This window comes from Myxocyprinus asiaticus, chromosome 2 (assembly GCF_019703515.2).
Source record: "Myxocyprinus asiaticus isolate MX2 ecotype Aquarium Trade chromosome 2, UBuf_Myxa_2, whole genome shotgun sequence".
NCBI classification, from domain to species: domain Eukaryota; kingdom Metazoa; phylum Chordata; class Actinopteri; order Cypriniformes; family Catostomidae; genus Myxocyprinus; species Myxocyprinus asiaticus.
In genome coordinates this window covers 18,315,548-18,331,375 of record NC_059345.1, presented here as the reverse complement: position 1 = coordinate 18,331,375, position 15,828 = coordinate 18,315,548, and the positions used below count along the sequence as shown (strand labels likewise).

At 37.5% G+C, this 15,828-nt stretch overlaps 1 protein-coding gene across 2 annotated transcripts; it reads right to left on the bottom strand.

Moving 5' to 3' along the window:
* Positions 1-178: 178 nt before the first annotated feature.
* LOC127415046 (uncharacterized) lies at positions 179-12,998 on the bottom strand. 2 transcript variants are annotated; one of them, XM_051653535.1, is made up of 7 exons: positions 12,800-12,998; positions 6,429-9,370; positions 4,171-4,779; positions 2,469-2,506; positions 2,282-2,340; positions 1,492-1,794; positions 179-1,317 (listed from the first exon to the last, which is right to left on the bottom strand). In XM_051653535.1, exons 2-7 carry the CDS (start codon positions 9,201-9,203, stop codon positions 1,262-1,264), a joined length of 3,840 nt encoding a protein of 1,279 aa, XP_051509495.1. In that variant the 5' UTR covers positions 9,204-9,370; positions 12,800-12,998; the 3' UTR covers positions 179-1,261. The 2 variants fall into 2 exon arrangements, with proteins under 2 accessions (XP_051509495.1, XP_051509503.1); XM_051653543.1 differs by lacking the exon at positions 4,171-4,779.
* Positions 12,999-15,828: the final 2,830 nt, after the last annotated feature.

Sequence of the window (15,828 nt, the reverse complement as noted above, 5' to 3'; positions counted from 1 at the left end):
CTCATCAATCTCCATGAGTGGTTTCTTATCACTCCCATCATAAGGTTTAAGCTAAGATGGCTATAAAAACATAGTAGGACCTCCTCAGCAAGGCAACATGCTGAGAAATTTGTAATTAACAGTATTAATGATCACAGGATGTATAATCTATGAGAAACACACACCAGGTTGACTGAAGAGGGAAGCACAATTTATTTAAATCATTATTAATAAATAAGTATTTTGCCTTGGCTTAGATTTTAATGGCTAACATAAAACATGTATGCCAAAATACAGATGATATTTGATGATTCTAAGTCATCCTTGTGCTTGTTTCAGACTAGTGGTCTGTGTATAATAATAAAAAAAATAAATAATAAAAAAAAAACACCAAAACTTCATAAACTGTTAAATGCTGGTTATAACCAGTTATCAACAAAAATGTGATTTAAAAGTACACACATTTGTCCAACATAATTTTTTTAATATACCGTTTTAAGGGAAAATGGCAATCAAATCACTTATAAAGGCAATAAGGCCTATTCAAGAGAATTGTTAAAGGGATATTTCACCCAAAAATGAAAATTCTGTTGTCATTTACACACTTTACACATTAATATTGTTACAAACCCATTTGACCTTTCTTCCATGAAACACAAAAGGTGTAAAGTAGAATTTTAGGAACCGATTGCCTCAGTCACCATTCACTTTCATTGCATCTTTATTCCATACAATGAAAGTGAATGGTGACTGAGGCAGTCAGTTCCTAACATTATTAATAAATTATTAACAAAATAATATATACTATGCAGTGCAACAAAATTTCTCAAGAAAATAATGTGTTCAACATTTCTGAAAAGTGCAACATATGCAGAAACAAAAATATGAAAAAAAAAGAAAAATCAAAATGAAAGATTCTCAATTTACAGAATAACATTCTAGTTCACTCAAAAGAAAGTTTCATACTTTTCTCCATACCTCATTTACAAATAATAGAATGTTTTGGATAGTACCAGTATTTAAGAAACTGTGATAAGAGGAATCAACTTTTCAATATGCTCCTATCACTAAGCAAGATAATAATCTTAAATCATAAACACAAATTTAGTACTTTCACATTTGCCTTCATTCTTAACTAAAGCAAGACCACGCAAAAACAAACAAAGTATTACTTGGTTCGACTCTTGTCTATGATGGCAGTTAATAGAGAGGAATAAATGGGTCCGTGTCAGCACTTCCAAAGGTCTTCAATCTATGAAGTCTGCCACTTTTGTTCAAGCAATTAGTCTGAGCCCTCAACCTTCACTTCAGTCTTGACCGGGCAGTTTGCACTTTGATCTAAAAAAAAAAAAAAAGTATTTTATTTTTTAGAGATAAAGGTCTGAACTCATTAAGTGCGAGTATATGGCACATTTGGCACAAAGGTGCCCCACATATTGCCTGACAGGCTGCTGGGCAACATGCAGAGCACCTTTATCCAATGCGCACAAATGTGTCAGAGCTCTCCATTACCTGTGGAAGCCGGCTTTGCTGCCAAAGCTGGTTGGTGATGAAGTGCTCTCGGACAGCCACCTGTTTTTCCCCAGGCATCAAGAATGCCCTGATGCTCCTGCTCTCCTAATGAGAGTGTATTGGGATGTCCCTCTTCAATGTGAGCCTTCACTCCATCCATGCTGTGGAAGTACTGCTGCTCTCCACAAACCATACACACCAACTGCAGGTTGACAGGGTCAAAGTCCATGAGGTAGACATTTCTCCAATCTGCCAGCGATAAAGGTACCTCTGCGGCATCGTCACGTGCAAAGCTCAATTCCTCTTCAAATAGATATTAGTAAATGTCAGTTAACTGATTAAGTCAGTAAGTGCGTTTACATGCACACCAATACGCTTACAACGTCCTAATATCAGCAAGAAATAAGACAATGCAAGAAAACAAATGTTTACACGAGACTTGAAATCATTGTAATTTTCTGCTTTTGATGTCAAAACACTCATGCACACAGCACTTGCACATATTAGATAATGTTAAGAATGCTGGTAACAAGGTTTACATGCAGTGCGAAATTGGGATAATGGGCAAAAATCTATGTTTGGCTATTGGTTTATGCTTAGACTATTTATGATCTTTTTCCAATAATGGAACTCTCTTTAAGGTGTTTAGAGGACTACACACGTTCTCGGCTTATTAAGCATAACTGTGTGAAAACGTGCATGTGCATGCATAATATCTTGATTTAATCTAGATTTATACAAACTATATGGCAAACTGAAATAGTATGTATTAGAAAATTAAATTATCTACCTTTAAATCCAGTTTGACATGGCTCAGCTATGTAGCCTAGGTGGTCGTCTGATTTTATGCTGTTTGGAAAAGGAACTAGTAACATTAATTTTGACACTCAAATAAGATTTAGTACATGTAAGGGGAAAAGAAAAGATGCGTGAAAATGTCTTAATATAAACAATCACTATCCTAGTATAGCACTTACCTCAAAACTTCTAAGCAGAAGCTGGTGTTGTTCTGACCCTATATCGAGATTTTAAAAAAAATAACAGTATAAGCATTATACAATTCAAATAACAATGTCCTAACAGCAAGTGTAGCCAGCTCATAACAACAAATCTTTAACTCTTCTATTATGCCGTCAGAAGTTAAAATGGCTAGAGCCTGTGAAATCCAAGAATGTATCGAACCTAGCAGCTCTAAGCCATCTCATTGGCTGACCTCTACGCTACTTCCGAAGTTTGAATCATGGAAATGTTCCATGATTCCCCTTGTCTCTATGCTATTCTGGTGTATAAACATGGCTGAGGCCCCCAAGGGCCTCTGGGGCCCCACTTCAAGAGAGCCCATGGTGCAGAGATAGGTTTGGGAATCCATATGGGGCCTGTGAACAGATGCGGCAAAAGAGCCCTCTCCCACGTTTCTGTGATATTCTGGTGCCTGGATATCCCTGGGGCCCACATGGGGCCTCTGTACTCTGCCCCAATTAAAAAGAATCCACCGCAGTTTCTATACTCTGGAGCTGAGGTATGGCTGGGGCCACATAGGTCAAATGAGAACCCCCCACAATAGTCTCTACAATATTATGGTGTCTACATATCACTCACAAGGGGCCTCTGCACACTACCCCAATTTAAAAGACCCCACACCTATGTTTCCATGTTATTCTGGTGCTGAGCTATTGCTGGGGCCTCAAGTCAAAAGAGCCCTCCCCCACATCTCATAATATTCTGGTGCCTAGATATCTCTGGGGCCCCACATGGGGGCTCTGTACATGACTCAATTATATTCTGTTGCCTGCAAATGGCTGGTGCCCCCCAGGGAACATAGAATGTGCTTTTGGTAGACATTTGTTTCTCAATGTGAGCCTTATTTTAATCTGTGCCTTGTATGTAGTAGCACTTGCTTAGGCAAGTATCACTATTGTTATTGTTCCTTGTACTTCCGCTTATTCCAATTAATCATTCCGCTTCATCTTCCAAAACCTTTACGGTGTAACAACCCATAGCGTTCGTGCTACTGACCGATTCCTCAAATCATGAGGCTTATTAAGCAGATGTGTGCTATTACTTTTCTAAGCCATCAGAGAGCCTGGATACAATAAGGATGTACTGTATGTAAATTAAGTGGTGCAGTGCAATTTGCTATTTTTCTGAGAAATAGGCCAATGGGCTAAGACGTTTCAAAAGCACGTCTGTTTGCAGCACAGTCTAAACTCAGTAAAAAAAAAAAAAAAAAAAAGGGTGGGGGACCATGTCTTTCCTGTGCTTTAGCGGAGTATAAACCGGGGGAAAAGAACTCCTAAAAACTGGAATATGTGATCATCCCAAAGAGAACCGTTCAGCCCGATGGTGGAAAAGCAGCTATGAAACATGTCAAACAGGCGATACTCTTTGGATACTTTGTTGATTTTCTGTTATTTTCTGTTAAGGGAATTGGAAAATTAGCGCAATCCTCTCAGAAGTGGCAGTGAATAAATGGAATAAAAGTGAGAGCATTTTCACCAGAGTGAGAAATATGATGTCAGCTTACATGTTAATTTTTAGCGTTTGGTATAAATGAAGTTTGACTATTTGAATATGACCTATTTAAAATACTTTGAAGTCATCTTGAGGCCCCCTTGGCCGTTTGCTGAGCCCCCCTGGTTAAGACTCACTGCACCATGCAACTACAAAAATGTTCCTTACCTGTGAAGCCAGGTGTTGATGTAAGGGGCTTTGTGGAGGGATGGGATCCCAGTGGTTGACCATTGTCTGGCAAAACTTCCTGTAACGTACTGCCTTTCTTGCTCTCTGCTCCTGTTTCTTGATCCTCCAATGCATGCGCCTTTTACGAACAACTTCCTCTGGATCATCTTGTGGACATGGGGTTGTCGTGATGTGGCTTCTCTTAGTTCTTGATTTACAAATGAATGGATCTGTTAGATGTGTTTGTGGACTTGCAGACTTTGTGCATCTTTTTTTCTTCTGAATGAGAATCTGTCTGTATGTGGCAGTGTCCTGGGACGTGGCTCGCATGACAGTTTTGCTTGAAGTGTGTGAAAACTGGTTCTGCCGTGGTTTCTCCTGAAGAGCCTGTGATGTCTGATCTTGTTGGTCCTTTACTGACAGCAGCCTTTGTTCGTTTGAAAGATGTTGGGTAGAGATAATAGGACTCACCAGAATAGGAGTGGGAGGTGCAGTGTCAGCAATATTAACATCATGATTATTGGAGACGGTTATGTGGCATGTGGAGCTTTGTGATGCAGCAGAAGGTGGATGCTGAACTTGATTTCTGCCACCTTTCACCTGTTCTGGCTACAGAATTTAAAATACAGGGAGAATTTTTTTCCCGCCAATTTTTGTTTTCATCATTGTAAAGCTCTCTACACATGCTCTTAAAAACAAAGATTTGTGGAGTCCACGACAGGGCTACTCAACTTTGGAAAGCTAAAGGGCTGCAAAGCAGGATCCCCATAGCCTCAAGGGCTGCAATCTTAATTGTCATAGTAATTTTTTTTTTTTATAGTAATGAGGCGAGTATGAGACTGTGTATGCTAAATGTTTTGATGAGAACAACAGCACAGGCCTAAAAGAAACAACAATAAAAAAAAAAAACATGTTGAATAGCGCTGTTCTAAGCTAATTTGTTTTGTAATCCTAGCGATATTTCAGTGAGTTTTTAAAGACTGTTTTCAGCTAAAACATGCAAGACTGAAGGAAACCTCCACTCCATGGACAACCTACAGATTCCTAACAATTCAGAAAAAAGAATAAGGTCAAGCTTTAATCGACCAAAGACTAACCTTAACCCCTCCCATTACCCACCCCACTGTCCAAGCCTATCAACCAAAAACAAATAGCATAGAGGTAGGTGATTTGACCAAAATCTTATATTACTATACAAGTAATTTTATATCACAATGATATATTACGATATAGTAAATGTTTTTCAGTTTTTTTTTTGTTTTTTTTTGGAAAATCAGTAAAAATTGGTTTATATATATTAAATAACCATATTGAAATGCCTATTTTTGGATAATCCAGTCAGTGAGTAAAATATTTTATAAATGAAAACTACTTTCTCTTTATTTGGAACTTGACAAACAGTACTTGGTTTTAAATCAACCTTACCATAATGCTAAATTTCACATTATGCATATTACATTTACATCTGATATGACTTTCAAGAAACTACAACACCTTCTCAAAGCAACGCAACAAAAACATTCAACAAAAATACTTCATTAGGCTCTTAATGATTTAAGTAATCTCTATAGAGAACATATGAATATTTGAAAGCAAACATGGTCGGTTTTGTTTCCTAATATCAAACGTCATTCGAAAATAATTTTAGTAAAGGTGATGTGTAGTCTGAAAACCTTTTGTTACATGACACAATATATTTTAGCCATTTGAGATAGTTGACTTTCTCCATAGCACTTCAAGGTAAAAAAAACTTCAGTAGAATGTTATGTACGTTTTGTGGTCTGCGGCACGATATCAAGAGAGGTCAGACTGATTAACGCAAGTAATCCCAATTTGTGCTCTCCTGTCTCTAGAGCACAAATTTCAGGAAGCCTGCTAGACTCAACACTTACGTGAAACACTGATGCGCATGTCAGATGAGAAGCATATGAAGCTTATGAAGCACCAAACTTGAGATGAATGTCATAGAATTTACTGAATTTCATTTAAATTTTCTTAATGCCGGAAAAAACATGTCATGTTTCTTCAAGTCTCTCAGTCTCACGTAAAGTCCTGCCCACTGATAGATAAGTACATGCCGAGCAAATAGATATTTAAATACCACGATATACAGGATGTAGCAAAATCTGTATTGATTGGTACTTTGTCATTGCCATAGATATCCTCAATTCACCCAGACCTAAACCAGCACCTGAGGATCTGGCCCACTTGGCCCTGACTCTGCCCCTTGATCAATGCCCTAGAAATATGCCACTAACCTGTGAAGCCAGATTGTGAAGAACTGCATCTCTGCTTCCCTGTCTTGTAATGGCTTTTCTGGCCCGCTGTTGTCTCTTCATTAACCGCCAATACTCTCTCTTTCGTTGAAGCTCATTGTTCTCATCTAGCTGCTGCTCTTGCATGGACTGTAAATGGCAGCACTGATTGGGATCTCTTCTCTCATCACTATGTTTCTGGATGTTTCTGCCCATATGTTGCATATCCACTAGAGAAAGGGCATGGTTTCCATCCACAGCCCCTTCATTTATGTTATGGGAGTGATATTGGCTGGTGTCTTCAGAAGATAAGCCTAATGACTCAGAGGGAGTGTGGTAAAGTGATGAACTCAATTTGTCTTTTTTATGGCTTCTATCCACTGAGATGTCACACTCTAACAAGATGTTCTGTTGTAAGGTAACATTTGACTGTACATTTGTCTCAGTATATTCAGAAGTAAGGTCATCTTTAGTTCTAATTGATTCTAATTTAGTGCTAGTTGATTCCTCCAGGAGCTTTTTCATGGAGGATAAAGCCTGAAAAGTGGTAGCATTATGGTCAGCAACTGCTAGAGGCTCAATGCGTGACTCTGAAGGTGAACAGGGTGAAGGTTTGTTGTCTGTAGCATTAATAAATGTACTAATTTCAGCCTGTGCAGAGGGGTAGATGTGTTCTTGTTTTCTGGTGGCTGTAAGAAATGGGGCACTGGTTGAGGATACACAAATTGTTGTATCAACAGATGAAGTAATACCATTTGGAGGCACCATTAAAGGGCAACGTTTGGTTGACTTCTGGTTTTGCTTTCTCTGCTTTAACACTAAAACCTTTGACTTAAGCAGACCATTCCTGAGCCGAGCAGCCTGACAAGCTCTCTGCTCTCGTTTCTTTATCCTCCAGTACTCCCTCATGCGGGCCACCCGCTCCTCCTCTGTTGGGCTTCCAATCTGCATGGTCACGGTCATACTGCCCATAACTGCACCTTGGGCTAACTTGGATTTACGCAGAGAGGTTCTTGAAAAATGGTGCCCAATGGACTTTTGGTGAGCATTAATGAAGTTACTTGAAATACTGCATGGAGCAGCCTTATTCTGGACCGCAACTAGCTTTGGTGACATTGGGACTGATGGAGCATCTGGATATAGGGGTGAACTAACCTGAACCTGAACTTTTACCTCTCCGATACAATTCACATTTGAAAAATCATGACTAGCAGCTAGAGAACAATCGGAAGAAGTATTTGAAATGAAGGCTGTGCCATCTTCTTTGATAAAACCACCAATGGTCTCAGAGGCACTTGTCAATGCGTTTTCTCTTGATTGGTGAGCTTTCTGGCAGCCTGCTTGAACACTGCATATCTCATTTAAACTGTTGTGGTAGCTTTTAACTCTATACTTAATTACATCTCGTTCCTTCAATTTGACTTTCACCTCTTCAGAGAGCCTTGCTCTCTGTTCACACTTTTTGATTTGCCAGTACTCTTTCTGCTTGGCATGCCTATCCTCCGGGTTCTCACCTCTGGAATCGCCAAGGAGAGATGTCCGCATTTGCTTTTGACGGTGTCTCCTTGGAGTACGTTTATTCACTTTGGATTTGTTAATAGTTTGGGTGGCACTTGAGGACTTCTGTAAAATAGAGGATAAAGATGGTTTTGTGCCCTGAACATGATATTGCATTGAGTTTTTTGCAAATGATGCCGGAGAACCCTCAATTTTTAATCCCAATGACTGCTGATTGAGGGTTTCGGGATTTGTCGAGTTGGGGTTGAGTCTTCTCAAGGTCTTAGTGTTAACAGGAGATAAAACTTGTACCATCCGAACACAGGAAGGTTGTCCAAGACTCCTTTCTCTGTCCATGGCCAGCTTTGCAGCAAGCTTTGCTCTCTGCTCTCGCTTTCTGATGCGCCAGTTTTCTCTACGCTTAGCAGCCATCTCTTCTTCAGTCATTGATGTTCCAATGGTTCTAGCTCCAACAGTGTTCTGCTCTGAGTCAAAGGCACATGTTTTCCTCTTTGTGATGGGCCTTTTGCTGCCAAGGTAACTATGATTTTTAGAAACTTTACAATCCCCTGTGGTCAAGGGTCTGAGAGGTAAACAGTTTTTAATTTTAGGCTTATTTTGGTTGTTGTGTACAGGTAAATCCATGGAAACAAGGCTTTGCCGATATGTTGCTAAATGGTTGCCATGGAGGGCTGACATTCTTATACTTGTTTTTTGAGGAAGTGTGCTGTTTGGATGCAACTCAATGCATGCTGTAGGAACTGAACAGCCCGTGGGGCAGATATATTCACCGTGTTTGACCATTGTAGCATCTGTGTTTGATGACCCTGTAACTGAGGACCTTCCTTTTTTATTATTGCCCATTACACCCTTCAGGGACTTTGTGCTTGTTTCTGGGAACTGAGGTAAGACATTGCTGAGTTTAGTCCTCTGAAACCATCTTTCTTTTTGACATGGCACTGTATTAACATTACTCTCAGATACTAATAGACATAAGCTGGATAAGTTTTTAGGAGTATCAACATCTTCCAGTTTGCATGAAACATCACTTTTACACATTGGGTAATCATTGACCACTTTAGGTATCTGTGAGGAGTGTTCATCACTAACAGTGGACATGCTAACTGCATGTTTACATGTCCCCCTCTTCATGGTCGATAACTTTCTTGCTCTCTGCTCTCTTTTTTTGGTCCTCCAATACTCCCTTTTGTTGGCAAGCGTGACATCATCAAACTCTGCTGCTGGCTGATAATGCCGTTTAGAGGAAGCTTTGTTGGACATGGCTGCTGTTGGATTACACCATCTTAAACTGCCTTAAAAAGGATTTCAGTGAGGTCCCATCTTAATTTGAAGGCAGATCTCTCTCATAGTCTTGCTTTTTAGATTACTTTTGCATGGAGTGCTTGATGCCTAGTTGACATTTTTATGAAAAAAGTAGAGCTGGTGACCTGTAGGTGAAAACAAACCATATAATTACACATTTAAAGAAAAAAGCATTTGTAGAAAACAACACAAATATTAAAATAGATTAGAATTCAAGAAAATACCAGTGCTTGCAATGCAGTCAAGGAATAACAATTGTTTTTTTTTTAAAAGCCCAAATATTGAGATTAAAAGAGATAGTTCGTACAAAAATGAAAATTCTCTCATCATTCACCCTCATGCAATCCCAAATGTGTATGACTTTCTTTTCTGAACACAAAAAAAGATTTTTTGAAGAATATTTTTTAGCTCTGTAGGTCCTCACAATGCATTTAAATGGGCACCAAAATTTTAAAGCTCCAAAAAGCACAAAGGCAGCATCAAAGTAATCCATAAAACTCTGGTGGTTATCATATATATATATATATATATATATCCACACACTGTATAAATACACACACACAGTATATAATTCACCACCTACTAGGCAGGCAGGACAAATTATAGTCAAAAAGGACTTAAATATTGATCTGTTTCTCACACATCCTTATTGCTTCTGAAGATATGGATTTAACCATTGGAGTCATATTTTTATGCTGCCTCTATGTGCTTTGAGTTTAAAAATGTCGATACCCATTCACTTGCATTGTTAGGATTTACAGAGCTGAAATATTCTTCTAAAAACCTTCGTTTGTGTTTAGCAGAAGAAAGAAAGTCATATACATCTGGGATGGCATGAGGGTGAGTGAATGATGAGAGAATTTTCACTTTTGGGTGAACTATTTCTTTAATGATAATAGATGGATAAATACATTCAACTGTGAGAGTGATGTTACAGTTCAGCAAAAAATAAATAAGTTGCTGATTTTTTACACTGGTCAGCCCCTTAATGATTCTGATTGTCCCTGGATGGTTTTCTGGTTCCGGTCTCCATAAGTAGTAATGTAAAAACTACAGAAATGAGTGATCCAGAAGGAGAACAAACTTTTTAAATGTTGGTTGTAGTAAAAATGAGTTCAGGCTCCACCTGTGCAGTTGTTGACTGTCATAACAAAAAAAAAAAAAAAAGTATGTCATCTACCCACTCCTTAAAATTTAACCGTCTTTTTACAGTGACTAACTTGTCATCGCGACTCTGTAAAGTGCATGAGTAATCGATTAATCGCGTTGTCGTTCATCTTTAAATATTCGATTAATAAAAACACTTCTTGAATATTGCAATATGATTTTCCTCTATCCATGTGGGTCTGGGGCCCCAAGGCATGTGCCCCACATGCACTGTCGGGAATCCTGCCTGGTGCCTCGCAAGCACTGCAATAAATGCTGACATTAATGTGATCAAATTTAGATAGGCTATAGAACAATCAGGGACAAATAGCTTTGAATTCTTCAAAATAAAATAAAAAATAAGAAGACTGTATTTAATAATTCTTGTCATAAATGTAAAGAAAAATTAACATGCAGAGACTGACTGTCAAGTTTTAACTGATTTATCTTCAAGAAATGTCTTCAGACAGAACTCTTAAAGCACTTGATTCACAACCATTTAAGCACTTACAACACTTTACTATTCTCTGTTCTACCTCGTACTTTTCAAGCCTGTTATGGCACTTTTCTTTGCAGCACTTATGCTACTACAGTCAGCATTCCTTATCTGCAGGTTACTTTATATAAAAACTTCTGCAAAATATATGTAAATGAGTTAATGGAATGAAATTAGCATATACAACTGGCAAGATTATTACATTTTGAGCTCTCAATCTATTTATCCCACTTTATTCTGAGTGCTTGATAAGTACTGTGTGCATCTAAGTGATGCATCTTGAAGCACCAAGTTTGAATAAACACAAACATGCATGAGATTTGAAAACTACAGTAGAGGGGGAAATTTCATGGAATAACAAATTAGATTTTGGTTTGTTCCAAAACTATGTATGTAGCATCTATTTTTTTTGTGTTCCAAGGATGAAAGAAATCATACGGGTTTGGAACAACATGAAGGTGAGTAAATGATTACCAAATTTTCATTCTTAAAGGATTAGGTCACCCAAAAATGAAACTTCAGTCATGGTTTAGGGAGAAATTGTGAAAAAATGTTGTGCTCAGTGATGTCATACAATGGCAGTATATGGTGACCACCTCTTCAAGCTTCAAAAGGACACAAAAGAAAATCAGAAGTCTAATAAATTATTGTATGTGACTCATGTCTTTGTTATGAAAGCATATGATAAGGTTTGATGAGAAACAAACCGAAATTAAGTGAAACTCTTCACCGACCACTGATCTCCTGTGCGCGTTCATGAGTCTGCATGCGAGCTTTAGAGCTTCTTGCGCGAGAGCAACAGTAACTTTACTGCCCCTTGCGAGGTGGGGTGTCCAAACGAAAAATAATTTTGTTTTGCTTCAACAGGACCACCAGCGATATTAACATCAGAAAACACAACATAGCTGCACACAAACCAGAGAGCAGAACTTACAAACATGTCTGAAGAGTTTGTAATCGAAAAATAGATGCATTTCTATGCCCAGCCTTATTTGTTTGAACTGGAGTCCTTAATCAAACAGTGTCATGGAGGCTGAAGATAGCTACACATACACACCCAGATGCTACAGGGCACACATGTGTGTCCGACCTCAGCGAAAACAGTCGGTAGATGTAGCATTTCGCTTGAGCTCTAAAGCTCGCGTGCAGACTCATGAAAGCGCACAAGAGATCAACGGTTGGTCAAGAGTTTTGCTTAATAATACGTTAGATTTCGGTTTGTTTAAAACCAAATTTTATCATATTCCTTCAGAACAAGACATGAGACGCATATAATAATTTATTAGACTTCTGAATTATAATTTTGTGTCCTTTTGAAGCTTGAAGATGTGGTCACCATAAACTGCAATTGCATGACATCACTAAGCACTCAATTTTTTCACAATTTCCCCCTTTGTGTTAAGAAAAATAAAGAAAGTCATATTAGGTTATAACACAGGAGTGAGTAAACAATGACTGAATTTTCATTTTTGGGTGAACTATCCCTTTAAGTGAACTATTTATTTAATTAGATTACACCTGTGTTGTACTCATCGCTAATGAGAAATATGGCTTGTTTTAAAACATGAGGTAAATGGAGAAAATATCAATGTGATTACACTATCAATAAGATTTGTAAACTTCAAAGTAAATTTAAATAATCCTAAACAAAGAACCTGCACAATGAGGGAACAAACACGTTACTGTCACTTTAAACCTTGTCTCGCAATAAAAAGCTGAAGACATGATTTCTGTTGTGCGTTTGTCCAAGCCTGGCGTTTTGAGTTGACGTGATGCTGTCGCAATGTGTTTATTTCTAAGCCATGTATATGTATATATATATATATATATATATATATATATATATATATATATATATATGAATGAAAACGCATTCAATAAAAAGGCACATTTTGGGAGTGATATTACATACACTGCCGCTGTCTCCAGAGAATGTCCTCTTCATTATCTGTCCTCATGAGCTGCTACTGTGTCTGCGCGTGGACTGTCCTGTCATTATAGTGAAAGCATGCTGCAACATAGTATGCGTTGGTTTTTACCTGTTTGTCCCCTGTAACTTTCTGGGACAGTTTGAGGGAGCTTGGACTTTAAACTCAGTCAATACACTGCAGTCGCTTGCCCAGGCAGACCTTCCTTTTCTATTGGTCCCTTGACAACGGTAAAAGTACCAGGATGCAGCACCTACAGTGTGTGTGTGTGTGCGCGCGCACTGCGTAACAGCGTGGGATATACGGAGTCTTAAAGCAGTAGCGTCTTCACTCCCTAAACCCTAAAAACGATTATATTGTACATTTAAGGAACAGACAATAAGAGTCAGGTGCAGATGACTATAGATGTATTTTTTTTAAATGTTACAAATTATATTTAAAACACAGTCATCAGTCCAAGTGCATAATAAAAGAAGGACTGTTTTCATTTTAAAGGGACAGTTTACCCCAAAATGAAAAGAATAATTTACTCACCGTCATGCCATCGCAGATGTGTATTACTTTCTTCTGCTGAACACAAATGAAGATTTCTAGATTAATATCTCAGCTCTGTTGTTCCTTTCAATGCAAGTGAATGGTGGCCAGAAATCCGAAGGTCCAAAAAGCATATAAAAGCAGCATAAAAGTAATCCATAAACTTCCAGTGGTTAAATATATATCTTCAAAAGCTATATGATAAGTGTGAGTGAGAAACAGATCAATATTTATGTAATTGTTTCCTATAAATCTACACTTTCACATCTGAAAGTCACATGTGGCACCTGTTAAGTTTCACTTTCACATCTGAAAGTGAAACTAGAGATTTATAGTTAAAATTGACATAAATATTGATCTGTTTCTTACCCAGACCTATCATATCACTTTTGAAGATATGGATTCAGCTTATGAGTCTTATGGATTTTCATTTTTCAGTGAACTATCCCTTTAAAGGCCATGCACTGTGAATGATGAGTGCGTTTTTGGTTTACAGTTGAACAATTTATAAAAATTTGTCTAAAAAGAATAAACCTTAACAGGTACCCAGATAGCACACGTTGCCTGCATCTCCAAGATGTCTGTTTTAGATATTTTCATCTGGAAAGCATTGCAGTCTAATTCACATCTGCTAAACATCTTAAAAAGATCATAACATCTCAAAGACATCTGCTGAATGTCTTATTGACATCCGAGACACACTTATTGATATACGTCTTATAGTCGTGTTGCAGATGAGCAAACAACTTAAAAAATATGTTGTTCAGCTGTAAACACGCACATCAAATAGGCATTTGGGTCATGTGCATTTGCTATCAGGGGTACCTTCAGTGTTTATAGAATCAGTGGCCCTATTTGGACAGTTAAGACACACTTGAAAAAATATGAGAAAATGCCAGTATTGAATAACAAAATATCAAACCAAATGGCATTTATTTTGAAGAAAGATACCATGAACACCCCTTTTAAAAAGATTAGTTTACAAAAAGAAATTTGGTAGGTTTTAAATTAAACAATAAAATAATTAATATTGAGGGCTGTGTCTAGAAGGTAACCCCCTGGCAGCCTAAGTCTCGTGAGAGTTTCGTTTACTGTTACTAATGTTAGGTTTAGGGTTAGCTTTAGTGGTAGGCTTAAGGTTAGGTTTAGAGGTAGGGGTAGGTGTAGGGTTTCTGTAGGGCTCTTAAACACACACACACACACACACACACACACACAAAAAACAGTGTGTGAACGTTTAATGCGGCTCTCGCGAGACTTTAGGTAACGACCAATATCGAGTCAAGGGCAAAGCAAGCTGGGAAATAGGGAAATATGCCTAGTTTCATCAGTGCTACATTAACACCACAAAAATTATTCATGTAGTTCCAACTCAAATTGATGGAGTATACTTCCATTTTTATGGATAATTTAAAATGGATAGAACGCAATGAAATCCAGTTGTGACAAAATGTTGTGTAGTTCATTTTAATTAATTAAACTGAACGAGCAGCAAAAATCTTTTTTTGTTTTGTTTTTTTGTTTTGTTTTAGTTTTTTAGTGTAGGTAATAAAACAATAGATATACTGTTCAAAATTCAAAATTCAAAAAAAAAAAAAAAAAAAAAAGAAAAAAAAAATTGTTTAGTCTTTTTCTGTAGTTGTCAAACCTAGTGGAACATGTCCATAGTTATAATGTGATAAACTACACCTGTGTGATCTTGAAGGGAACTGACCTCATACTTATACTAAAAATGACCTTGGGACCAGATGGTAGCTAAATGTAAACACAGATGCCACTTTGTTTGATATTTTGATATTTAATACAATGAAATTCCCAATGTATGTGTGTTTGCAAAAATTGAAATTCTCTCATAATTTACTGAACCTCACGTCATCCCAGATGTGTATAACTTTCTTTCTTCTGCTGTAGACACACTGTTTAGAACAATATAGCAGCTCTGTAGGTCTGCACAATGCAACTGAATGGGTACCAAAAATTTGGAAGCTACAAAAAGCACATAAAGACAGCATAAAAGTAATCCATGGGACTCCAGTGGTTAAATCTATATCTTCAGAAGCGATATGATATGTGTGGGTAAGAAACAGATCAATATTTAAGTCCTTTATTACTATAAATTCTCCTCCCTGCCCAGCAGGCAATAAGCAATTAAACGGATAAACATTGTTTAAGATTCAGCAAAGAAAGTGCTGTTCCCCTAAATAGCATAGGCACAAATTTACCACATCATTTTTCATAAGCACTATCTAGACAAATATACTGTATACTGTTACATTAGGATGTCATTTCATATAGGACATTTTTCAAATTAACTGATGCCACTTCAGTTATTGTCCAAATAATAATAATAATAATAATAATAATAATGAATAAATAAATAAAAATGTAAAAAAAAAAAGAAAAAAAAAAGATGCTGTCAAACTGTGGCTGTTAGCTAAATGTGCAATGCAAAAATAGAGAAGATTTAAGATAATTAATC

Coding starts and splice junctions, on each gene's coding strand:
- LOC127415046 (XM_051653535.1), bottom strand. CDS start 9,203: ATGTCCAACAAAGCTTCCTCTAAACGGCATTATCAGCCAGCAGCAGAG. Junction 2,507..4,170: donor ATCAACACCTGGCTTCACAG/GTAAGGAACATT, acceptor ATCTCGATATAG/GGTCAGAACAACACCAGCTT. Junction 1,795..2,281: donor ATGTCAAACTGGATTTAAAG/GTAGATAATTTA, acceptor ATCTATTTGAAG/AGGAATTGAGCTTTGCACGT.